At 38.1% G+C, this 27,195-nt stretch overlaps 1 protein-coding gene across 1 annotated transcript; it reads left to right on the plus strand.

The window, feature by feature from the left end:
- Positions 1-612: 612 nt before the first annotated feature.
- On the plus strand, positions 613-27,138 carry LOC110827117 (uncharacterized; the record flags this gene model as incomplete). The annotated part of the gene is made up of 4 exons (XM_087352608.1): positions 613-691; positions 953-1,103; positions 22,275-23,067; positions 25,821-27,138. Coding segments are annotated over 4 exons (1,164 nt in total), but the record flags the coding sequence as incomplete, so codon positions are not given.
- Positions 27,139-27,195: the final 57 nt, after the last annotated feature.

Below are 27,195 nucleotides of genomic sequence, written 5' to 3' on the forward strand. Positions count from 1 at the left end.
TAGAATTTTCAGGCCAATTTTCTATAATGTGACAACTAGGTGCTAAGATTGAATTTAAACTAATTAATTTAAAATGAATGTTACAAACTGACAAAGGTTTGAGACTAAATTGAAATTCAGATTAAAAAGCAATATAAGTTTAAAACTGAGTCGAGTAGGACTATTCTACAACAAATATGCCCATTTGTTACAATTCTTTACATGTAATTGTCTTTGATGTATTGTGTGTTATGTTGACGACGCTAGTTGATATCGATTTAGTAGACTTTAAGCAAACTGTTTGCGACTGATTCCTAGAAACTGTATAAAAATAACAAACTGGAATCTTACCAGTTTGTTATTTTAATACATCATTCCAGTGGAAAGCTTTCCCTACCAATGAAACTCTTTCTATACCCGTCAGACGTAACACGAACATTATTTAATTTTCCAACATGGGGAATATTAAATGTTAATGTGAACTTTGAGGTTTTCACGGCGGCCTGGATGATGAGATGATCTTCAGATTTTGGCGCTTTGTAGACTCGTCGATAGATGGCAACGTTTCGGAAAAAACGTACTGTCTCCATCTTCAAGGCTGACGCCACTAAGTTCTTACCATCAGTTGCTTGAACAGTGGATGTAGTGGACTGTCAATCGACATCGTCTGCAGAAAGAGGGAAAGAACTTGTTTCAGAAGAATTTGTTTTGGGTAAAGAAATACGTAAAACAGGAAGACATCTGATCCTTTTTAAGGGTAGTCTTAGGCCACGACGGAGATGGTGTCATTTATGAGAGTAGCCAGTTCTCAGCATTTCTGTGGAACTTCAAAGCGCAGATTACAAATAAATGCCAAAAGCAGATCTTAATTAGAATTACATATAGTTAGGGGTAACAGTAGCTTAAGAGTGTTTGCCTCTTGTCTGTTTTCTGCGAGAAGTCCCGCGGTATGAACAAAATGTTTCTGTTGCAGATTGGCCAAAGTGCAGTTTACCAGCAATAGATCTGGCCGCCATTACGAGTTCGCATGTTGAGGGGGACCTCACCCCGGCCCCCTCGCCGAGCCAGAAGGTGAAGAGGCGTATTGAGGGCGGCACGAATCTCTGCGATAAGACGAACGAGAGGTGAGTAGCTGGCCTTCACTGTCGGCGTCTCTCAATAAGCTACCGATGCATCGTGCAGACTGCCAACAGCGGGTCATTTAAAAAATGGAAAAGACGACTTTTATCTCAAAATTTCTGGTGACGATTAATTTATTGTAAAAATGTGGCTTAAATAGGGAAGTGGATCTGTTTTGAAATCGTTTTTGTGTAACGATTTAACGTCTGAACTTTCAAAAATTAAATGTAGTGAGAAAATTAAAAGGTAACAGAATTGAGTACAGTAATTTGACTTCCACTAGAAATTGCATATCTATAATCAATGAAAAAATAATAGATTATTATAGAAGGGTAAATATTTATTTTTGTAAGTTAAAATGCCAACAAGTTTGCTGGGCTAAACTTTTATTTTATTACAATTTTCGCTTAACTGGCATTTATATTTTAATTAGATCAATTAAACGAGAATTAACTTATATTATATACCCTTATTTAATATTTTGTTTTGTTTTGAAATCCCATATGTCTGTTTTTACTGTGTCATAACTAAAAGTACCGCCATTGGCGTCGTTAATACTACGGACATACTTTCCCTACAGTGAATAGTTTTATGCCGTCTATATATGGATGAATTCAGAAGATATGTGGTTTGAAGACGGCTATGTTCTGGGTTATTACGTCTGATAGAAATTTACCGACGTTTTAGAGGTGCTTTCTGCCTCCACAATCATTGCGAGGCAAGGGACGTCTCTGAAACGGTCGGTAAATATCTACCAGATTACGAGGCACGCAACATACCAGAAGATGATCATTTTTAATGTCGGACTTGTCACTCTGCCACTTGGAGTTAAATGTAGCGAGCACTTAGACTATTTACCTGCATGCATATTTAGTAGTATCTTATTTTGCAACATTTTCATGCCAGTTACATGTTATGTTGTGTCTCTGACAGTTAAAAATTGTATGTTGGTTTACTTATCTTAGAAGAAAGATGAAGAAGCTGTAACTAAAAGAAACGTAATGTTATGAACTAATGCAATGCCTCTCCACTGTTCTTTTGTTCCGATTTCAACACAAAGTTTGTCCAAACGACCATCAGCGCTTAAAGGTCTATTTATATAGGAACGTAAAGATAACGACACGAGCCCTTGCCGATTTTTCAGAAAATATTATTCAACGTTTTTCAATGGAACAGTTTAGGAAAAATATCGTTGGAGACGTAAGTTGGGCGAGACTCGTTCGTGGAACGGACGACCTCGGAGTCAATATAAACAGTTTCATTGAAAAACGTTGAATAATATCTTTACGTTCTTATATAAATAGACCATAATGTCATGTCGTTACGATCCAGAAATGTGGACACTATTGGACGCAAAGGGTCAGGTTCTTTTTGTTCTGAATCTGCAAATTAATGTAGACTCACTCTTCTGGTATGCAAGACAAGTATTATGGGTGTAACAGTTAGGAGTCGAATTGAAGTTAAATAGGTCCTATTAAGTAATCAACTAACTACGTAGAGCAGAATCTGTCTCGGGAAAGTTGTACCGGTGAGTCTTCACCTCGTCAAGAAATTTCCCGCTTTACATCTAACTCGAATATTTATTACCGATTCAAATTATCCCGGCACTGGACTGAGTTCTAAACCGGGTGAAATGAGGCCACATTTCCACATTCTGTTCACGATCCACTTTAGTATTATCCTACAATCTATGGCTGGGGACTCGAACTTATCTCTTGCTTTCACGATTTCCGACTATTATTCTGTATAGAGGCCACTGAAAGTTAAAGTTCATTCCAAGGTTATATTTTATCATGCTTATTTCTGCCGAACTGTAGGTTTCTGAATGGCTATAGTCGTGTCAAGTTGAGGTCACGATTAGGTCAAGGTCACGACTATATAAGCCCAGTGGTTTGCCGAATACAGGCCTTTAAAGTAATACATATTTTGAATTGACGGGCGATGGAGAGGGGCTTTATCACATTTTGAATATAAACTTACTTTTCACCATTTATTTGATTGGAAGCCACACGCGAAATTACGAATGATCGAATTTTTCTCTTCTAATTAGAGATAACCACAGTGAAATAAATACATCGATTTATATCGAACGTCGTATTACCTAAATTGTATAAATCGGTATGACGTCACAGCTTTATTCATAGCACATCTCGTGCGATTCTAAAGCATTCTTGAAAGATGACGTGAAGCCATGACGTGACACCGAAAAATATATTCTTCAGGATTATAATGCTTCATGCCACTTGACATGTGACAAGGGGGAGAACAGTCTCACTAACAAGGCGACACTCTGTGGTAAGGAATGGGAACATGTGTAATATATCTTAAAATCCAGTTTTATTCCTCTGCTTCTCCGTCGTTGGTTTTGTTAAATTAATTATTGTATCCTTTTGTTATGAATAATCATGATTTTGTAGTTAGTCTCGTTATAGGCACTTACAGTTTCCACTTTAAAAAGTTGCGATGTGATTGTAATTCCAAGCTTTGTCTTTGAAGATTCGAGTTTCGCATACAATTTGCGTTTTGCACGTGACGAATCTAGTTCTCTGACGGGCTGATGGTTTTTTCCTCGACCCATAGAATTTTTATGAAGTTTATCTTCAAATATTCTATGTCAAGACCGCTGTATTTTCATGCATAAAATATAACTTGAAAAAGTTTATTCATGTAATGATTTAAACATGTAGACTCTATATGGTCCATTTTAGTTACAAAAATGCTTCCATTAGCTTCACTGTCTGTCTGTCTGTCTGTCATGTAAGACTTCTATAACTGCTGAACGAATTTCCATTAAATTAGATACTAGAGAATTCCATTACTATTTCTTGTTATATTCCAATATTGGTTAAAACTAGCGAATTGTAACGAAACTTTTTATGAAGGCTTAGTGCACTTACATCGAGCGGAACTTGCTAAATAGTATTTATCATAACGAAAATGTTTGGTGTAGAAGCCGTAGAGAAAAATTAAACACGCGTATTGTATCCAAAAAAGTTTTCCCCTAAATCTTTAGTTTTTGCGTGATTAGAAATTAGCATTAACTAACTCATAATCTAGAGACAGCGAAAGAGCGAACAAACCAAAATTTTTATGCTAACTTCATCTTTTAGGTGCATTACGTAGCGCATTGTTTATAATCTGAGGCCTGTACTTAATTAGTCATTAATTATAGTAATCAGGCACAATTTATTTTCAGGAAATAGGTTGGACCCCCAAAAATATCTGACAGAACCCAGTTCATTCCAAAAAATTGTGAGAATTATAATGTACTCGCCTGCAATATTTCTTCTAGCAACAAAACATTTTATAATGAGAAATATTAAATTGATTTCCGCTTTGTAAAATGCATGGAATGCGACATTACGCTTATTGGTCTATTTACATCCATTTTCAAATGTCATCAGTTTTGTTCAGTGAACTGAATCAACAATTGTGATGCCAGGAAGTTAATAGAATTGCTATATGGGATTAAAATCGATAATTGGCATGAAATAACGGTATAATTGGGAGAATGCCAAACACTGGCAACAGGGAAGGTGGACTAGACTATTAGACATATATGACCAAGCTTGTAAGCACTGCTCATGAGTGACCAAGAGGGATCAGTTATTGGATCGGATCCATGTGTTCGCTTGTGAACATGGAAATCAATATAGACAGAGAAAACTCTTTCCACTAGATTTTTAATCATTACAGGCTATTGGTTTTTATCTGCCTTAAATAAGTTTATATTAAGTTACGAATATTGTATTTTGCCTTATTAATCGGAGTCTTCCAGACTAACGTTTGTGTGTAGATTAGCGAAGGCTTGGGTGTTTATCCGTCAGCAGTAGAATCATTATGTCTTTACTGTCGCTTAATCGGTTAGTGGGCCAGCTGGATGAATGAATGAGGGTCCATCAAAGGTTAATGAAACTGCAAAAGACAGTGTCTGGAAGCTATTAGTCTCTTTATAATGAGTAGAAAACTTGTATGTGCGTTAAACACTTGCGGAAATAAATAAAGGCTACTTGAGGTTGTAGATAATTGTTTCAATTGCTATAAATTTGTAGTCAGACGTTGTAGTTACTGTCTGTCTGTGTAGGAGGAGTGGGGACATAGAAACAAACCCCTATTTTGCTTATGCGAAAGCAATTTTGCCTTCAACTAATGAGAAATGTTTTGTAACACGTGTAGTCTGTGAAGATGGCTGTCGTCTGGGTAGTACCTCTGTGTAGTCTACTACCAGACTCTCAGCCGTGAGAACCTCAAATCCTTATGTGTAATTTTTCCAACTCATGTCGAGGAGAAAACAACTTGAAGTTGGCATATTTACTCACAATTAGAATTTCTTCAGCTACTTAGGAAGCCGATACACTAAGTTTTAAGACCAGTACACCTCCATACATGTTTAATTACCTAAAATAAGTTCTTACATACAGAAGCGATCATTTTCATACCACGCCTTTGATATTATGATAAAACTTTTGTCATATTAACTTGTATATTTTTCGTTACCCATTCTCATTTGTATTACGAGTCTTTTGCTGTTATAAACTTAAAAAACATCCAGTACAGTATTTACGAAGGAAACTCTGTTAATATTGAATGTTATGGAAGTGATAGACCTGTAATAATAATGTATTAAGACAAATTGCGTTATAAGGCCCTTTCTGGAGGAAACTTTATTATTCCTGATACGTCAGGTGAATGGACAGACCTTTTGAGAATACGTTGACAGCTCTCACAAGGGACCACATCCGATGATAACGCGTGAAGTTCCTTTAACATACATTATTCAATGAAAATAGCAACGGATGCTACGTTATGTGGCTGAAACATACCGGATGACAGCACAAAGGAAGTAGGATATTAATAGTTGTGGACTTCGGCTGCTTTGTATGGGGAAATGTCTTTCGGATGAAATTATGGCCGTCGTATCCAATAGTGTAATTCTGAGGGAAAGATTGGGCTTTCTGGTTTGTCGTTGTAATGGACGGAGATTGTTTGGGAAGGAACTATTGGTGAGAGGAAGTAACAGGAGAATGACAATTGTGTAATGAGGGACTTCGTAATCCGTACTATTCACCATATATATATCTGTCTTTAGTAAGTAATGCTGATTGGTTTGTTATCACTTGCTGTTACTAAAGAAGTTTTTGCCTTATGGGTTAATATTTATGTGTGTTATCACCGTTGCTGTGGTATGATGATAATTTACTGTTAAGGGATTTTGGGCTTTTTGGGATGATAATATTACCGTTGTCATGGTAATGCTGTTTATGGCGCAATACTCTTGAAGGCTGTAATTTTCATACTCGCCACGATGGTGGTAAAGACAGACACGGAAGAAGACGAAGGCTCAGATCAACTTGGGATTATTATTTAGAATACGCTGGAGCATAGAATAAGACTTGTTTGGAATGCGGGCAAAATCCAAGTTAATAAACGGAAATTAAATTGGTAGCCCTGTAACGCTTCACAAGAAATTATTTAGATTTTAGACCAGCAAATTCAGAGGCTGTGCAATTTGTTTTGGAACACCCGATATGCGTAGTAAACAATTTGTCATGCAATGTGCTGTATTAATTTTATGACAAGAAACACGAAGCTCGCAATGGAATGTCTACAACACATTAGAGAGGAATTATTGCCACCGTCAGGCCGCCACGTGCATTATAACTCCCGTTTTAGGTCTTGGTAAGCAGATGCGAAGCCACGGACTGTTAGTGGCCGTAGCAATTACACGACAGGACGATAAAATGTGCACGTTTTCTGTGGAGGTATTCCACTATGACATCAAGTTCTTCCTTACAAAAATAAATTGAAAAGTTCCCGTTATTATACAGAAGCATGCTAACGTTTAAGATAGGTGTTAAATTATTCGAATATTTTCTGGCACCGAAATACATTTGTCTAAATGATGTAATTAGATTTTTTGTTCCTTTAATTTACAGCTGTTATTTTCTTAGTGTTTCATGTGCATGGTCAGTAAAGCAATTCAGTTACCCTGCGATGTAACGGGACAAATCCTAACACGCCCTCACCGATACCTGCACGTAGTTTCGTATGACATATTCAGTAATTTGTATGCATGGCTTTTTTTTGCATATGTTTGAAACATGTTTCTTCCATCATGCCGTGATGTGTCTGGCAAGCGTCCTATTGAGCGCGATTTGAAATTTTATCTTGCTCTCCGGTTACAGACTTTGTGACGGTCTTCCTTAAAGTTATCTTATTTCCTTTCTGTTTTTTCGTTCCCTCCACTCCTTATTCTTTATTGACAGTTTTGTCTGTATCTCCCTTTGTAGAATTTGAGGTTTTCACGGCGGTGACTCCGAAGATGGCTGTCTTCTGTTTTGTAGCGCCGTGTAGTCTGATGGAAGTTGATCAGAGGTCTTTGCTGCCTCCATCATCGGGGCGATGCGTGATGGGTTAACTTCTACCAGACATAAAACGTCGGTAAAATTTTACCAGATTACACGGCACATCTCAAAAGACAGCCATCTTCAAGGAAAAAATACTAACTATATTACTTGTAACGCTTTTATTTGAGATATTAGAATAAAACAAAACTTTTCTTATCGGAAGATACATCGCGGTAAGATCATCATCAGCAATGATTTCTGTCCTGAAAATTATACTGTATAGTTGTATCGAAACGTTAAATCGTCTGTCCTGATAAATAAGGTTCTAGGTTTTAGGTTGTGGACCAGAAACCGTCTGTCCTGAGGCACTTAAAGGTTCCACTTCGCTCACTTAGACACGAGAGTAGGAACAGTAGATCCAACTTCACCAACTCAGATTTCTTCCTCCCTCTTGAGCGATGTGATGTTTGGGATCTGAAGCTCTCACGGCGGTGAAAGTGTCGATGTTGTTCTGGATTCTGACGCCCGTGGAATCATACATAGACGGTAACGTCTCTTCTCTTCTTCATCTTTCATCCAAAATCAAACTCTGCTGCTGAAGTTATTAGACTTACCGGTGCTTATTAAGGTATACAGTGTGCCAACTATAGCGTTTTTAGATGTGTAGTCCAGTCTAAATGACGTAATGCAACCACTCCGGTGACTGGAGGCCTTCATAAGGCTGTCCGCCACGTTTAACATGTTTGTAAGTTGCTGCAGGGGTTCAGATACGCAAAGAAAGTTGGCAGCAAACTAATTTAAGTAATTTTAAAAATATAATTAATGCCTTTAATACGCGACTGAGGTGGAATAACATAGACGTTTTACTCACGTGACTGATGATCACAGCGTGGTGGTGATAGCTGCAGGGAACTCAGAGGTCGTGCATTTCTTAATGCTTCGTCTTCCTACTGGGACATTGCTGAGTGTAATTACACCTATAATGATAACGACAATTAAAGTATAGTCTCTGTCATAACATGGCTTGGGAAGGGAGAAACGTGTGTATAAAAATTCAGTTCCCTATTTGGCCTGCTTTTCAGTATTTTCTCGGTTTATTAATTTTTAAAGTTTTTAATGGCGCTGATTGAAATTCAGAGCATCAAAAGAGATAACACGACAATGAATTAGGTACGTACGCATTTTGAAAGAGGCTGTAATGGTTTTTTTTACATTATTCTGGAATTAGGTTGGAAACACTTAAAAATACCGTTGATGAACCTAGTAATGGCTCCCAGAAGACCGGCCCAGATTCATATTGAATACATATCTGGAGGGCTGCCTTTGCCACAGCGACGTAGGTCAGCGGTTTTTAAAAATTCGGCCAGCGATAAATTCTAAACGCAGACATTTGTCTTGCTTCTCCGCTGTACTAAACACGCGATAAGTTAAGATTAATGTTAGTTGTATGCTCGTTGAAATTCAACAGAATGTCTATTCAGTTGTTGTATGGCCTATAATGTTGTCATGTACACATTCAGCTTAGTTTAGTTATAACATTAATCCTGATCCACCAATACAAAAGATGGCGATAATTCCTACTTCCTAGGTTCTGGAATAAAATTTTATATCGGAGAGCGGCCATCGTGATGGGGGTTTTCGTATTGTCTCCGGTACCAGAAAATACCTATATAATACTTTAAATTAGGTCACGACCACTTTATTCTACATCATTTCTATTCATCATTAATTATCCTATCATTCAGTATAATATAATAGTGTTCTAAAACAGACGGCCTGCAGGCCACATCTGGCCTGAGACCCATTGTAACCAGGCTTGAGGTTTTATTTTATACTTGTTACTACAAGCTCATTTATTGTATTCACTCTGAAGAACATGAAAAAATAGCGATTATCTCGTTTGCTGATTTACGTATGAATGTCACACAATATATTGACTTCAATACCCTGCCGTAAAATACAAGTTTTCTGGGTAAAATTTGCTTCAGATACAAGCTGTTGCAAGTTAAATTTTAAAACATGATTGTACAGTAATTAGTGCACACTTTAATAAAATTTATATCTGATCACACACTATGGTGGTATGTCATTTCTAAGTATTGTTAAATACAACAAAAATTGGCTATTGATTTTAAAAAATACTGTCAGTTCTTGACAATCGGGTCCGAGGGAGACTATTGATTGGACCACCGTGCTGTATGATACAAGCACTTGGAGGCCTGGTTCAATAAATGGACAAGCTTACACAAAGAAACACAAAGTGCAAGATCGCATGCTCATGTACAGTTACTGACTTTTCTTTAGCGCGTTCGCATGTTTGGCCTCCTGGCAAATTTTGCGCTTGCAGATGTGTGTACCTTAACGTCTTGAGACGTCTTAACTGACATGTGAAATTACACTGCCAGAAACAAACACCCAATTATTTTTATACAAGCCTATAATTAAAAATAGTTTCTAGAAACGGGATATGACGTGACACATGTTCTCGTTTACTGACACCTGTGCAAGAGAGCCTTCCGGCTTCATAAATCGGTGGCTAGTTTCTTCTTCACAAAGATCGAAAGCATCACCCGGGAGTTAGGTTAGGTTTAATAGACAGGCGTATATCCGATCCCACACAATCGTTTTTTTTTTGTCCCGATTTTGCTGTTCGAATTCCATTTTGCCAAACTGCAATTAGATTGCTACATTACTAATTAGAGTTGACGCGATATAGAAATGCATTTTAAAGAAGTAACAATCAGAATACAGAGTAATAAAATTCCCGGATATGAAAATTCGCATTTTCTCCCCGTATTTTCGTCCGTGTAGTAGAAACGTTAGATTTCTATTGCGAATTTTGCAATTAAACCGCCGAAGGAATTAGGTGTAGCTTTCCTGGAACTATTTCATTGCAAGTGGTCAATTGATTTTCCGGTACAGAGTTCGATATTTACACAGAAAAACCTCGCAGTCGCCGAGTCGTGATGTCGCAAATCGCTTCTCGACTTTTTTGCCTCTCTCTCTCTCTCTCTCTCTGACACACACACACATCCATGTAACATAACACATACTGAAATTTGCACAGAATATTCTTGTAGACCCTAGATTTTTTTGCCATCCTAGAACTGGTGCCTGGAATGGCTGGAAGGACTTCATTTTACATCTTGTGACCTAGAATAAAATGCGACCATACAACTGGGACACTCTTAAAGAGTGTTGGGGGAAGGCGAGTAAGGTAGAATCCCTGTTTTTTATGTCCGGCGAGGGAGCAGTAAAGTCAATATCCGTCTGACCCATGGTCGTCAATGTTCACGTGACGTGAGGTGTTCCCTCTTAGGCCCAAATATTATTTGAAGCATCCTGTTCTCGGACGACCTTAATCTGCGTTGAATTTATGTTACAGATGGAATTATTGAAGACTGCATTTAAGAGGCGTGGCGTTGTAAAAGGCGGTACTTGAAAGCAAGGGAAACGCAAACGATGATTGTGTAACAGTAAGAATTGTACGAACGGTGTCAACGAATTAAAAATATCAGTGTTATATAGTTTACATAACCGGTTATGAAAATAAATAGTAATCCGGTTATTGTCCTCAGTTGCTGAATAAGTCTGTTTCTCTTAACGAAGCAGCCAGCAAATCGCAATCTGTGACTGAGTAAGCCAAAGTCGAATCGTGAGATTTGAGATTTTCACGGCTGTGACGACAATGTTGATGTTGTTCTGGGTTTTGGCGCCAAAACCCAGAACAACACAATCGAATTACAAAGATCAGAAAGTTAATGTTGTGGAAAATAATTTTGTTCGTTCCGATGCGAAGCCCACAAATATTAAATGTTAAAAGCAGGTGGTATATATAGTTACCATTATGCTTTACAGGGTTAAAGTCATGGACGCGAGTGTGAACCTGCTTAGAAATTCTGTTACGTGTCAGTGAAACGAACAGTGTGTGGACAGTAATGAGATTTCAGGTTCTCATGGATGCTAGAATGAATGTGTGTAGTATGTCATGCAGTCTGGTAGAAGTTTGCCTACATTTCAGAGATGCTTCCTGCCTCCATCATCAGGTCGATCGCCCTGCAAGCACCTCAGAGACTGCATGACGCAGCAACACAGAAGACAGTCTTATTCATGTTTGTAGTCGGTTGTATGGTTCAGGTGGGTTTCAAATGATACTTAACTGTATCTACGCACCCAGTACATAGGAGTCAAATTCCTTCTTTATAGGGTGAGTATTAAATTTGAAAATATGTAGCGGTTTTGCGTAATTTTCCAAGGCAAGTACGTAAGATGAATTCAGATGCATCAGATTAGTTCTCTTTACTGCAAATGGCATAGAACGGATCGAAATGTTGTTCGGAAGATGAGTTTTCCTTTTGTTTCATTGTTATGTATTCGCGCCACGCTTTTAGCGTTAGATTCATAAGGTAGTTACGTCATGTCGATTGTTTGTGCTAAGTGTGAGTTGTAAAGCGATCTTGGTCTCTCAAGGCACTGTCCTTGAAATAGACCCGGGTAGCTGAGCATGTTTTCGTAGCGGTAACGCATCTGAATTCGGTTTTTTAGGCACGCGGTTCTCATCTTGTTCCTGTTAATGTCCAACCCTACTGAGAAGTAGGTTGTAACTTATAGCCCAAAGACTCATTAAGCAGAGGAAACGAGTTGCATTAAATGTGTTTTTTTATAAAACTGGGAACTTATGGTTTAATCGAAAACGTAATTTGGATGTAGGATTTAAGTTTTTCACGGCGGCGAGTTTGAAGATGGCTGTTTTCTGGGTCGTTGCACCGTCTAGTCTGGTAGAATTTTACGAACTTTTCACAAATACTTGCTGCTCTGATGATGGAGAAACTGTTTCGATAAAACTTATAACATGAAACCAGTTTCGTGCATTTGGTATCTCTGTATTTCACCTGGGTTAGAGTGTTACCCAAATAATGCACGAGTAAACAAACATGAACTCGAGAAGTCTCGAAAACGTACGTATGTAAATTTAAGTAGGTATTTTTATAAACCGACGTTAATTTAGATCAAAGAACGTCAGTCAGATGTGGGTTTAACCTGAGTGCGTAACCCAGATAGATGCATTGCTTGCTTCGCTCGTTGTTCGTGGAATGGACAGTTGCGTTAGGTGAGTACGGCCCTAGTGGAAAAGAACATTTAAGGCTGAATATTTGGTACCATTTATTCCGATCTGTAGCAAGTTATATACCCTTGGTTACTTAGGTTAAAATTTTAGCTCTTCAGAAAATAAAAGCATAACTCCATAGCTTGTTGAGAAGCCAACAATCCCTCAATTAGTCAAATATTCTCCGCATTTTATTAAAATTAAAGGTTTATTACCCACCACCAGTCCGTGTGCTGAGACAGACGAAAGCTGGCCACACTATTTGTACAAGATCCGTTTTAATATTATCCTGCCAATTATGTTGATATGTCCTTTTCAGGTTTTCCCATTAAAATTTTGTCTGTGTGTCTCATCTGCCGCCTATATAATTTTCCTTCATTTAACCACAGTAATAACGGGTGAAGATTGCAGATAAGGACGCTCTGTGCTGTGGAGTTTTTCTCCATCTTTTTGTTACGTACAAATATTCTCAGTATTTTGCTTTTAGACACCCTCAATCTATGATATTTGCATAATGTGAGAGACTACGCGTTATGTACATAAAACATAATCGGTAAAACGATAGTTTTGTGCACGTATTTTAATATTTACATTTATAAATAAGACTGGAAGACGAGGACGAGTAGTAGCGATTGGTAACTAGTTGTTTTCACTTACGAACACTGATGCCGTGTAACATCTGGTAACTATTGTTACAGAGAGTATTGATGTCATACAAGAACGTGGAACATGATCCCCTCAAATTGATCTCCGACTCCTGTTTCGTTGCGTATATTTTTTGTTGCATGAAACGTGTTAAGCAGGTTTCTTAAAAGATAAGTGACGTCAGCAAGAAATGCTCCCAATAATTTCATTTAATGCCTTTTTCAATGTAGCGAAGTAGCCCGGTTCGTCTATAGGACAATGAGTGTGTCGGAACGACTTTTTGCCTTTATTTACCAACAGACAATGAATGGATGGAGGCCCACCCATGTAGTATATAAGAGGTTTGCTACGTCATCGTGAAATTGCGCGCGCGCGTGTGTGTTTGTGTGTGTAACCGCCTGCACGATACATAATTCAGCAACTTCCCTCGGTTCTTACCGGTACTTAATTGCTTGGCTCACTTTGCATTCTGTGTGCTCTTCTGTCGCTCTGAGACCTACATTGGATCTGAAATTTTTAATGAATAAAAGCGAGCACATAAATAAAAGTTAACGATGGTTATAGGAATCTAATATAGAATTGACGTCATTCTTATCTTTCTTTTTTCTGCATAATCGAGCAGATGAATGCGACAGCAAATTAATTGACCGTCTAGTAAGAAGACAAATAAGGAATATGCGTAATTATGGTTATCGATTTGTTGCAGTAATCGGTCGATAGTGGAGTCGAATAATAAATTCTCTGGAATTAATGTACGCACTAGGCAGATCTGGGTGCAGATATAGGCAGAAGTCACCCAGTTGCTCACATCTCTTCGTGACAGACTCCGAATCGTTTTAAGCAAACGTACCCACTGCTCTGATCGATTTTTTTTATCCAACTTACCTATTCAGTCAATTTATTTTAACTCTAACATTTCTTATTTTAGGCTCTAAGTTCACCCTCATCACGCCGCTAATTACAGTCACATATCATTAAGTAATTATCTTCGAAATTTTCTTCCGTTTTGTCTTTAATCCTGATTCTGATACTTCTTCGTACATGTTTCAGTAAACAGGATGATACCTACATCCTTGATCTTAGGATTCACATAATAATTTCCTTCACGTTCGCCATACATGACGTCATTTAACGCGCGCAGACGGAAGTTACACGTGATGGATTGGCTGTGTCGATCAAATGCAACAATCCTGTTATGGTTTGTCACAATAATGCGTGAATCTCAGTGTAACTTCAATTTAAATTAGGTTAGGTTATCGCAGATTAGTGGTACAAATGTGCAGAAAATCATAGTTAATGTCTCGTGATTCCAGCTCACGATTACAAAGAAGTCTTTGATTGGTATTACCGAGTGTAGAAAGTAAAAACAAAAAGTTGTGTGCATTAATCACTTAACGGTAAATTAAAGGTTTGTTGAGTTGTATGCTTAGGGTAGTGTTCATGACATTCAGCCACATGATTTCGTGTTTGCTGTATCGTAACACCGTATCTGGAATACAGAGAATAAGACTGTCTTCGTCTCGGTCGACATCAAACTTTCCCTACGCACGTTATCAAACCCTTTCGTGCAGTATTATTATAAGTCATGGCCTTTGACCCAAAGTCACCCGGTTTAATAGTGTGACTCCGTCCTGCACTTCAACTGGTTTTCTTTTCTGCAGACTTTCTCTGTGCAAACGTCGAAACTGCTACTGGTAACTTTAATTAAAATATCTTCGTCTTTGTTAGTTCCTTTTGTATTCTTACCTTAGGTACTTCATATCTTAAATATACAACATCAAGGTTATGATATTACCATGTTCTGTTTGTTTTCAAGTTATGAACCATTTAACTGATATTAACGATTTTTTGTATATTAAGATCATGCAGACAAACAAAACTGTTTACATTTGAAAAGACACTAATCCCAAACGCGTTTCGACCTTAAGAGGTCATCATCAGTGGCAAAACAAATTAATTCATATAATACAATTCATTAGACTATGATTTTCTGTAGAAAACTGCACAAATATTTGTAATTCTCACACTGCTTTATAATATTTTTTTCCTGCAAGGACAAATGGTGACCTGGTTTCCCATTTTATAAATCATTTAATTTCGTCATTATGTCATCATGTAACGAACCAGAACAATGCACTGCCATCAGCGGTATTCAGTTTTAAAGTGACTAATGTGGTCTGACACTGAACGGAACAAATCGCAACGCCTACATCTTTTGAATAGCTTGAGGGATATGTTATGATGACTATTTAAAATAGACCACAACTGCCTCGTCCTCCTTTATCCAGCAAATTGCAGTGCGTTATTATCCGCCTTTAAAGCCATTTGCCTTGGAGTAAAACGACGGCTGTGTCTAAAGAGAACGCGTACAATTTTTTTTTCATCTGCAGACTGTGGCTAATTATTTATGCCAGAACCATGCTATAATGTAATTTAAGAACCGCTTATGTGAATGAGTTACTTGATGTTTTGTAAGTAGTGACATACTTTGTACCCATTAGAAACTCTTATAGTTGCCTATATTATTTGTTAGATTACGCTGCTTCAGTTAGCAACAAAAGCTGTAATCAAGTAAACTTGGCTGAATGAAACTTTAAGTTTTCGTTATGTAAGTAAGCTAATCAAGGATCAAGTTGTAGTAACGAAAGTACATTATGCACTCTAAGATTTGAGGTTATATGTTGCGCCGTGTCGTCTTCTGGTTATATACGTTTTGGAACACGCTGCCTTCATCTAAAGGAGTTAGAGACAAATCAAGGTGAATATTACGACTACATTACCCAAGCCGCAGAATTACAGTTATGATGTAAAGTGATGCAATTTTTAGTACCGGTGCTCTTATTAAATATCTTAATCCGGTCAAAAGTGTAATAATTCCTATCGTGTTACTTTAAATTTGCACCAAACTGTTACCGCTACGAGGACAGCTGTTTGTATCTGGATCAGCACGTGATGGCTGGTTTTACTCGTTTTAGTACGCGTGTTAACTAATTAAAATTCTATACGTAGTCATATTTTCACGAAAGATTGCAGTATAACATTAAAGGGGCTATGACGTGTGTGATTCATAAGCTTGAGAAATATAGAATTAATAAATTAATGCATAAAAGTTGTATAAACAGCATATAATAATGCAATATTTTATTACCTAAAATAAGAATTGGACGATTTAAAATTTTATAAATTTATGAGAAATATAAATACATTGTAATAATCTGCGCTGATTGAATATGATATATATTGTTTCACCAACGCCAAACACAATTCTAATATACTTCGCTTTGCAGCAGCATGTATTTCATCTAGCGTGGAAATATGCTGACAGAAGAGCATTTCTTTAATACAATCCAGCATGAAAAAGTATACATATAATACTGGAAATACTTACAGATAGTTAGGAATCATGGTATTAAACTCATCTTTTCTCTCGGATCCTTTTTATAATATACTCCTTTAGAGCTTTGTTCTCGAGTATGGTAACCTTACGGACTTCTCTCAGAGCTAGACACCGAATTTTACAACCAATAAAATGTAGTAGGATTTTGTTTATAAACGTCCATTTGCATAGGTCAAAGGTCGTGGATGTTTTGTAATTTTCCGTTTTCTTTAGTACGTCTTGTGTACTGCAGTAGGTCACTGTGAGGGAATGTGCAGCGTGTCTTAACACTGATTATACACTGAGCAGACTATGATTCAGGAAGCCGTTGCAGTCTGTTGACAGACTTGCACAGGGACATTTTCTCTAAGCTCAAAATGTTTATTGTTTCTTCAGACTTACAATAGTGAATAACCTCGATGATTTATACATTAATAAACTGACATCCCAAGCTTATTTCTGCAAAATTTATTGTCATGTCTTATGTGAGTGCGAGATTAGTAATCTAGTTTTAATTTCGTACACAGTTTAAAATTTATTTAACAATTTCCAAACATTATTGTAGCTTTTAATTAGAAATACACAAATGTAAAAGCCTGTGGATTATATTCATAAGTTTCTTTTTAACTTGCCGAGTGTTTGCGTTTTTACCACTTGGCGGCGTTTTGGTCTAGTAATCAGAATCGTTGATTAAATTTACTTGGGCGAATGGTTGTAGTGACCCGGTCCCAAGGTCATCAGACTTGACAACCTTAAAAGTGGACGGCAGAAGGATTCGGACAGAATTCAACCGTGGTTGGTAGATCTGTCTTACGAAAGGGGTACAAGTAGAGCACTTATAAAAGAAAAAACATTCCTGCGTCCTAATAAAACCAGATGTGCAACTCCATCAGTCTGTTAGGTAAGCTTACAGGTGTCGCATAATTAATCATCCCACTTGAAAAAAGTGGATTTTTTTATTTATTAGTTTATATTTTATACTTTTCAGAAATAAATTAGAGTCTTGCAAAATTATTATGAACCGCTATACGGTCCAGTAGCGCTCAGAAATTGTTGAATTGTTATTTCACAACCAATTGTTCAATTTTATTGATGCAGAGAGAATTTCGTAGAAATCTTAACAGGGTTTTCCTGTTTTCGTACAAGGTTCAGGTGATACAAAAATTGCAGATAATAGATCATGAAAAGCGCCTACATGTGATTAATTATGCGCCATTCTGTAATTATTGCGTAAGCTATATTTTAATAGAACTTTGTGTGAAGATAATATTTAAATCGTATGTATTCATTTTACGCAGTTGGGCAAACAATTTGCCTACTAATTACAATGCAAAAGTTCCAACCACTCTGCCGGAACGCTAAAGGGGAACCTAAACTTTTTGTGTTTTATTACTGTCTTCTGGTTATTTTATTGAGTAACAACAGTCCACATATGTGCCATATTCTTGAACGATGTACAAATTCCTTTCTTTATGCTGCAACACACTTCTTTATGCCAACATACTGAAGACAGCTTCCAAATGTAAAGAAGAAAACTTGTAATTTTATACCAAACTGGCTTATTGCTATTCAGCCGCTGCACATAATTAAAAACCTGTCTTGTTTGTATCTTTCAGCATGCAATATGTCTCATATTTCCAGTTTTAATCATAACACGTAACATTTCATAGTTGCCATAAGCAAAATAAACTAACGTAACGTTAACATGTACAATGAATGCATTTGTAGTCATATTAATTAATTGTGCTTGCTGTGTTGAAATCCGCTAAAGCATGACATGCCTGGTCTTGGGTTCTTTCCTTAGGTAACTGTCCCACCCTTCACGCTTGACCCCGTTTGCTTACGAATCTAAAACCCGCGCCAAAGTTACATTCATTTTAAAATGAATGAAGAGGGTTTCGATTTGAATAGATATGTTAATGTTGGTAGTGGGAGAAACTGAACTGAAAATTAATGCTTACAGATATGAGAGTGAGGACGGGAGGGGTAATTATAGGTGCATAAACGAATAGTGTAATAATTATAATGCATAGGTGTACCTGTTAGAATGAATCAGCGTGACCTAAGCACATTCAGAAATGCGGTTTTGGATTCGGGTAACAGATAAGAACATTCTGTACTTGTCAGTTCTGAAGATAATTGAAAGGTTTAGGGCTGCAGGAAATTCAGTTAAAAGGTTAGGTGAGCTTTTCTAAGAAGCGTGAAGTTGTTGTAGTAACTAATTAGACTGAGAAGTGCAGAATTATTGAAATATAAATAAAAATCAATCTTGGAAATATATGGAGTAGCAGCTCGTGAAGGAATTCTGTCCGGCCCGTGACTTTGTTTGTATATTAATAACAGTTTATTTTATTTATTTGTTACTTTCTTATACGTAATAGGCAAGAAAACTATTTTATTTACGAAAAGGCAATTTTGAGTTTCAGTTCATGTTCAGTAATGCAGTATAAATATTATTGGATACCAAATAGTTCAGTTGACTCACTCCGTATTAGATTTAATTTGTATTAAAGTTAATCAGAGTTAAAAGAATCGTGTGCTAATTAATTCATAATAAATATTGTTAATTTTGTCTTATAATAAGAGTCCAGCTATGAATAGCTATAGACTTCATACAGTTTTTGAAGTATTGAACTTTTTTCGCCAGACTGTCTGGTCCTTGGCAGTTTCGAAATAGACGTATCTGAAACCCAAGTACAAATAATTGCCCGTCCCTATTCTATTATGTCTTGAGAATGACGGTTAAAACCACTCGGTGCACGCATAAAACCAGAAAATTTACAGGTGTAAGTGAAATAAAAATTCTGATAAATTACAAAATGTGATAGCTGACCAAAACGAAATTTCCACAAGAGTCGGAATACTCTAAGCCATGCGTTTAGAAACAGTTTGTTTCAATATTTGACTAATCCAAAAAACATTGTTTTGTCTTTAAGCCTGTTTAAAACAGTGCAAAGTGTAGTAGCTCCTTCGCAATACCTGAAGTGACTCAGCGTTATAAATTCATTAGAAGCTACAATTAACTGTTTTGACGATGCCAATCAGCACGTTTTAAACTATCACTAGTAATTACTGAAAAATCAATAAAAAAACTTTTTTATCGCATTCGATCTTCTTAAGAACTTTCAGACGCGCAACCGTATGGGATTAATCTGTGCATTCATGGTCTGTTGGACGCGCAGTGCCCCGGCACGAGCATCTGATACTACTTGTTCTTCACGTAGATGAAGTGTTTTTAGTCAGTCTATTTGACGACTGCTTGCCGACTGACGTTACAACTGTCAGGTCATGGGACGTGTGTTAGCAACTAATGGGGTTAGAACTTGTTGACTGGATATCTCCAACTAGTGATATAGAGCTCCCCCTACCCAAAAATTCGAGATTGGTATCTTTGTTTTGATTTTTATAATTCATTCCATCTGTATTTCTTCCGTCTTTCTTTTATTTTCGAATTTAATTTGCCTTCTCCGCCTTCATTTATTTATCTCTGTATTCTGTCATGTTCTTTCTCGTTCATTTTCTTTATACTTTGACTCCTTAATTTTTCTTTCCTTACGACTCTTTGTTTTTCGTTAATATATCTTTATTTATAATTTATGTAACATTATATTGTCCTTGTTTAATTAATTTTTATTTCTGCTTTTTAAACTTCCCGTATCTGGTAGAAGTTACCAACGTTTCAGAGGTGAGCAGACAACACGACGCAGAAGTTTAAATCTCACTGTTGTGGTGGTAATTAAGACCGTCAGATAAAGTACACAGGGCCCTGTTTATTTCGAAGACTACTTAGGGCTTACTCTCAGTGCGTATTCTACAATGATTTCTAATATCTTAACACAATTTTAACAAATAGTGACGCCAAAACATACAAGGGCTGGAAAATAAATTCAAACATCGTACTAAGGTCTACAGTTTTTTTTTTCCAACTAGGTATCACACTAATTTGACCCACAAGGTCGACACTTGCTTTCCGAATACACGACTGGAGACGCTCGAAGCCTTGTGAACATCGCCTTGGCACTTCTGACAATAAGATGTTCTTCCCCACCCTTTAAGTAAAATATATAATTTCTCTCCCCATATTTCCCCTTTGCTTCAACTCTTGTACTGTCCTTCCTGAATCTCTTTTCGGCTTCAGAAGTACACTCGGGATTGTACGAGTATGTTTTGTATCTGTTTGAAAGACACTTGCAAAATAAACAGCGTATTTTACACAGCAGAGCTGTATTAAGTAGAGCCTTGGCATACAGACCTGGTAGCCGACAACCTGTGGAGCCAACTGTTGAAAGAGGGAGATGAACTAATAATGATGATGACGTCAGTGGATCCCCTCCGTGTTTTTGTTTTATGGCATTCTTTACTTACTGCTTAAGCTGTTCCCCTTCGTCTGAACTGCTGGAGGAGATTTTACCGACATGAATTGTATATTCTTTTGCTACATCTTCTCTCCTCGTTTTCGTTCTGTGAAACAAAGAACTAACGCAGTCGCGCACGCTATTTGGAACATTGCAGTTGCTTCTTTGTTGGGTCCGACATGACATCTATCGCGTTTGGGTGAGCACACGTAGGCTTTTATGTTGTATGAAGTTGACGTTCTATTATTTTACAAAGTAGTAGTGGGCTAGGCGAAGTATTTTCGTTGTGGGAGAGCAGAGGTTTCAGACATCATTCATCCATCACTGGATAGAGTGAAAATTAGAATATTAAGATATAGATAATCGTTAACGTAAATAAATATGTCATTTTTGGCTGTCGAGTTGATACTTCTCGATACAAAATTACGGTAATGTATGATAAGATTGTCTTTTGTTTGTAAGTACAGTCACCTTTCATGTTGTAGGTTATTAGCTCCCAAACGATCTTAGTCTGAGGTTTCTATCATGTGAATGAAATGTTTGATGCCCCCGACATACAAAAGCTAGAACGTTTAAAATATAATTAGGTAGTTTCAAAATATCTTCTCGGGTTCGATTCCCGGCGGTGCCCGAATTTATAACTTGTGTTGGGCAAGGTCGTGGTCTAGGCAACACGGAGTTTTCCTTCGGGGGCTTCCCCGGTTTCTCCGTGGCATCCCAACTACTCCATTCACACACAGAAGAAGGCAATGGCAAACCACTTCTGGATCATCTGCCAAGAACGTATATGAACAGGTCCCAGTCCGAGAAAAGGATGGAAGGATCCTGTTCATATGGACCTGTCGTCAGACAGAACACTAAATAAATAATAAATAATGATTCTTAATGATATTTGTAAGGTACTTTTCTGTTAAATTGTATGTTTGTAATCTAATGTGGCCTTTTGTTACCGATGTATGTGTACAATAATTAAACAATTGGTCTCCGAAAGTAAGCTTAACGTGTGATTCGCAGCTTACCAGGATTTCTTGACGCCACAAGACTCAGTTACGCATTCAGGCTGACAGCATTTTCAGAAACTTTTGTGAACATTTTGTAAACATGAAGATTCTGTTGCGTTGAAGTCTAACAGATCCAACGTTTCCGGCACTTGTATCGTTTGATGTCCTGATGCTTCCGGTTGGAAACTTTTAGATTATGCAGGATTGGCTGTGACGTCGCTGTTCGCGTGAAACGGCCAATCAAAGGGGAGCTCGAGTCGCCCCTTGGTAAGCCGTGTATCACGAAACGGAGCAACGTCGCTGTAATAAGTTCCTAAATTTCTTAACACTTCTTTATCTCTCCAGGTTGTTTCAGCAACGCGTCGGCTGCGACACCAGGAGGTTCTCATCTGCGATCGCTGACTCATCAGAAGGCGTCACGGGAAACGCGCTGCCTCTGACATCCCACCCTCTGGGGTTGCCACCAACCGCACAACAACGACGGAAGTTCAGCTTCCCGGCTTCACTACATTCCAGTCTGCTAGGACTCACTGGATCTGCTGGAGGTGAAACCGGAAATGCGGTTGCTGGTTCTGCAAGACGACGTTTTAGTAATGTCAGCGATGCAGTGTCGCGTAAACTGTCGAATACCATCGGTTGGCGTACAGCGCCGATACCAACCCAAGAGATAATCGATCAAGGGAAGTCGTTATGCGGACAGTACATCCGTAGCCGTTTGAAGCGCTCGGGTGTTTTTAATAGGAAATGCGGACTTCAGAGGTTAAGGACAGCTGCTAGTTTACCGGGGGGATACGTTGTGAGAGATGTGTTCCCGGAGTTGGCCAGTATAGGACAGGAGTTGGAGAGAATGTATCCTAAACTTTATACCTCTGTAGCTAGGCAGGCTAGTCCGTCGCCTGGAGGCGGAAATTTAACATCTGAGAAAGCCGCTGGCGTCGTTCTAACCGCTGTAGCACGCGAGTTGTTCAAGGTGGACGTGACGTGGGGTAAAGTGGTTTCTTTGTTTGCTGTGGCGGGAGGTTTGGCTGTGGACTGCGTGCGACAGGGTCATCCTGAGTATCTGCACGACTTGCTGGAAGCCATGGGCGAAGTGCTAGAAGAGGAATTAGCTGCTTGGATAGTCGGTAACGGTGGCTGGGTGAGTATGGATTATGGCACTGCGTAGTGGATGTCTTCATGGAACTACGCCGGTCCGCTGTAGTTCCAGGAAGTAAGATTGGACCAGTGTTCACTGCAGAGTGTAAAAAGTTCCAAAAACTTTTCCTACGCCACATCCGATGGGTGTGCTATAGTTGTTCAAAACTCCTTACCGCCTTGAGTTATGTATGTTGGTCGTGTAGCGTGGATTGCCCACAGTTTAAGTCGGTGGTGAACCACCATAAGCTCAAAATGGAGGCGCTACGGTCTTCCGAAAGTGACCTGACGACCCAGAACACCTCATTCTACACCTTCCTATATCATTCTGTTACATAATTTCTGCAGTTGAAACATCTTTGTTGAATAAACATTAATAGGGACTTTTCAATGATCTGTTGGCGCTAGATATTCTAGTTTTTTTTGTGGAGAATGGTAATAAACATGCCCAAAGAATGGCATGAATTACTGTTTGTTAGCAGTTATAACTATAGTACGTGTGAATGTTTGAAGTTGTAGATGATACATTTAGTGTTGTCTGAACCTGTGCAAGTGAAAATTACTCGTGTAAGTTAATTAGTAGTATAGAACTTTTGATAGCCTTTCCATATATACAGAAAGGAAAAAATTCGATTAGGAGGCGGTGAAAGAATTTTTTTTCATTCTTCATCGCCATGACAACTAATAATAACTTCTGTTTTCTCCTTTATTGATTGTACGTTCTTATCTTGGCGCCTTAACGCCCCTGAGGAAATACGATCGATTTGAATTTCTGTTTATTATTTAATTCTGACTAGGGATAAAATTAACCAAGCCGTAACGTGTGTCGTGTGCTGTGAAAATGCGCAGGTTTCTTCTTTGCGACGTAGCATCTTCGCGCAAAATAAGAAGTCGGACTATATAAGCCACTGGGCAGAATTATAATCGCTGAACTTTACTTTCGTTCCAGGGAATGAGAAAGGAAAAGAAGAATTTGCAAGTTGTTTTCTCGAAACACGGCTGTACGCAAGATTAATTTTTGGAGCAAATCTAGAAAATTTTGAAATAAATTTTTAATTTCCTGTAATATTTAGAGTCCAATGGCTCTCATTTACATTAATATTTCTAAGTTCAGGTACAACATAACAAGAACATAGAATCCAGAACAGGGACGGACAACATACGGCCTAAAATGTCAGTCCAACCGGGGGTGTTTTCAGATAATATTAATAACATTAATATTATTGTCCTCTACACGGCACTAAGAATTGGCCGGGTAGCTCAGTCAGTAGTGACAGACTATGGGCTGGATGATCGGGGTTCGATCCCCAACAGGGGCGGATGATTTTGTTCTAGCTTATGCGTCCAGACCGGCTCTGGGGCCCACCCAGTCTCTTGTCCAATGGGTTCCAGGGATCTTTTCCCCGGGGTAGATTTTTTAACCTTGCATGGTGTTATAAATGCGGACTTTAGTGGGCCTGTATAGTGCCTGAATTAAACCTTAATTTTCTCTTCTTATCATCCATATGTGCTCGGTCTGACGTGCAATGTTGATTCAGTATTGTCAGTTGAGTTTGTTGCGAGTTATATTTACAGCAGATTCGTACCAGCTGTTAGGAAACACACGCGTTTTCTTTTAATTTCAGAACAGTTGGTAGGTACTGGTACATATCTAAAACAGGATGACAATGGTTGTTACATTCTTACAATCGTGTCAACGATTTAATATTTACGTATAAACGTAGATATTACACTTAACTTATAATAAGAACACATGGACCTAGAGCGTAACATATTTTTCCATTAATTTTACTTCGACAGATTATCTGTAACATTTTTCATTTATACTCATATTTTAAGGCGTATAAATAGAAGCTTGGATTGGAGGGATGCTAAAATTGGGCATGATGACCTCGAAAGACCAATTGCGCATGCACACAGACCTCAAAATCCGAGTTAATATAGTCACTGGCTTCATTTTCTGGTTATTGTACGTCTATTTAACGGTTTATTATAAACCAGTATTGTGCGTTAAGGAACAGATGTTTAACACTGCTAATATCAATGTTCGTCATTGGACATGATCTCGACCTTTTCCACCCATCTCCGATCCCTTCTTGTACCTTAATTCTGTTTTCTCATATTTTCCTTGGTCCTCCAAGTAAACGGTGTCTAAGAGGCTTCCTAACAAAAGCTCTGTACACCTTTCTTGTCTCCCTTATCCCAGCTACATATCGAGCCCATCGTATCCTCCCGTACAGACGTCACTACCTGTATAATGGTGTAGATGGGATTAATCTGGCTCAGGATAGGGACCAGTGAGCACGATGATGAAGCTTCGAGTTTCATGAAAGGCGGGGAATATCTTGAGCTGAACAACTGTAAGGTTCTCTCGACTGTCAGTACTCTCTAAAAGAAGTTATTCAAGTAAGCACAGAAGCTTAGGAGAGAAATGATACAAATAGTCGTCACAGTTCTTTTTGGCCAATCATTCCTGAAGGAACGTGGAAAATGGAGATTTTGAAGATGGCTGTCTTCTGGGTTGTTGGCGTATTTTAATCTGGTAGAAGTTTACCATCATTTCTGAGGTGCATCGCCTTGACGATGGATGCACTTCTGAAATGACGGTCAATTACTAGATTACACGGGACAGCAACCCAGAAGACAGTCATCTTTATAGAAAGTGTACCTTCACAAATGCCAAGCACTAATCCATCTCGTTCTGTATCTTCGCATTGCAGCAGAGTTAATGTGTGTTGTATTCATTCTGTCTCCCAGGCTGCCTTGCTGTCACATTTCAAGCCACCCAGCACTGAAGTATCCGTCACGGGGTTCCTGGGAGTCCTTGGCGCTGTCATGGCAACAGTCGTCTTCCTTGTCTTCATCGCACGCTGGTTCGGAAAGTTCGCCTTCATCTAGCCTTGCCTTCAGACCAGCGTGAAGGAATTTGTGTTTACAACTAGGAATATTCTCTGTTTTAATTTCAGCGTTTGCAGTATTCCATGCGTGTTAAGATAAGCAGGTCTTTAAGTATTATGTCTGGGATCTGAGGTTTTCACGGCGGTGAAGATCTGGATCTTGGCTTCCTGGACTATGATGCAACGTAGCTTGAAAGTGTTTACCGGCCTTTCGCATGAACTTATCGTATGAATCTTCACGGTAAAGTGACGTCGGTAACTGCCTACGAAACAATGCGGTGTCACCAGCCCAAAAGACCACAATCCATATTAATTTTGTCGTGTGGGTTTAAATGATTCTGTGTATCATGTGACCGCTTGAGGAGTGTAATGCATATAATTTAGTATAATGAAAGAACAAGGCAGTTATGGCAGAAGGAACACCAATTATGAAGCATAACCTCCCAAAATGATAACATCATTGATAGAAGTAACAGTAATTTTCAATCGTCAGAATGAACACCTCCGTCAGATTCAGAATAAAACCTCGGAACCATGGGGTTAAGAACATTCCGATTAAAATTGAAAATGTGTTTACAGGAGTGAATCCTTTTAGAATTATTTTTATTTATAAAAAACATATTTAGAGAGTAGTAAATTATTTTGTTTCAGATTCAAAATATATCCCGTTCTTTATAATGTTATCACAAATCAAAGCTTTACTTGGATCGTATATTTAACTTAAAATAGCTGTCGCATTCAACTGAAAGTCACAACTAAATAACTGGGTCAAATTACTGATTTCTTTTACTGAAATAAATTATGTGGTTTTAAAATGGAAAGGCCTTCTGGTATTCAAGTCACCGTTGTTCCAAAACACCGTTCTTTTTGGGCAACTCTTGTATCGTACTGTGGACTACGTTTTGCCCTCAGTTTCTTCTCAATACAGACAAGAGGTTTCCTTCAATGAAATTCGGTATATTTCTATTATATTAATTCTTTGGTCTTTGCAAAAATTACTACGTCCCTGAATTCTGTACAAAGGAGGGGTCGGAAGGTGATTGGCTTTGTATTTGAAAACCAGCGTTCGATTCCGCACCAAGGTCATGTCTATAAAAGCGTTAGAGCCCATAGCTTCCTGTAAAATTGGTGCTGGGGTTAAGATGGCTCCACAATAAAGCTGTATTAACTGCTGTATAGATGCAGTGAACTTTTCCTTCATTACCCCTGTGTGCCTTTATGTTATTATACCCATC

Source organism: Zootermopsis nevadensis, unplaced genomic scaffold, assembly GCF_977971745.1.
Source record: "Zootermopsis nevadensis isolate Lab colony 2312 unplaced genomic scaffold, Znev_1.0 Znev_ptg000021l, whole genome shotgun sequence".
Classification (NCBI taxonomy): Eukaryota; Metazoa; Arthropoda; class Insecta; order Blattodea; family Termopsidae; genus Zootermopsis; species Zootermopsis nevadensis.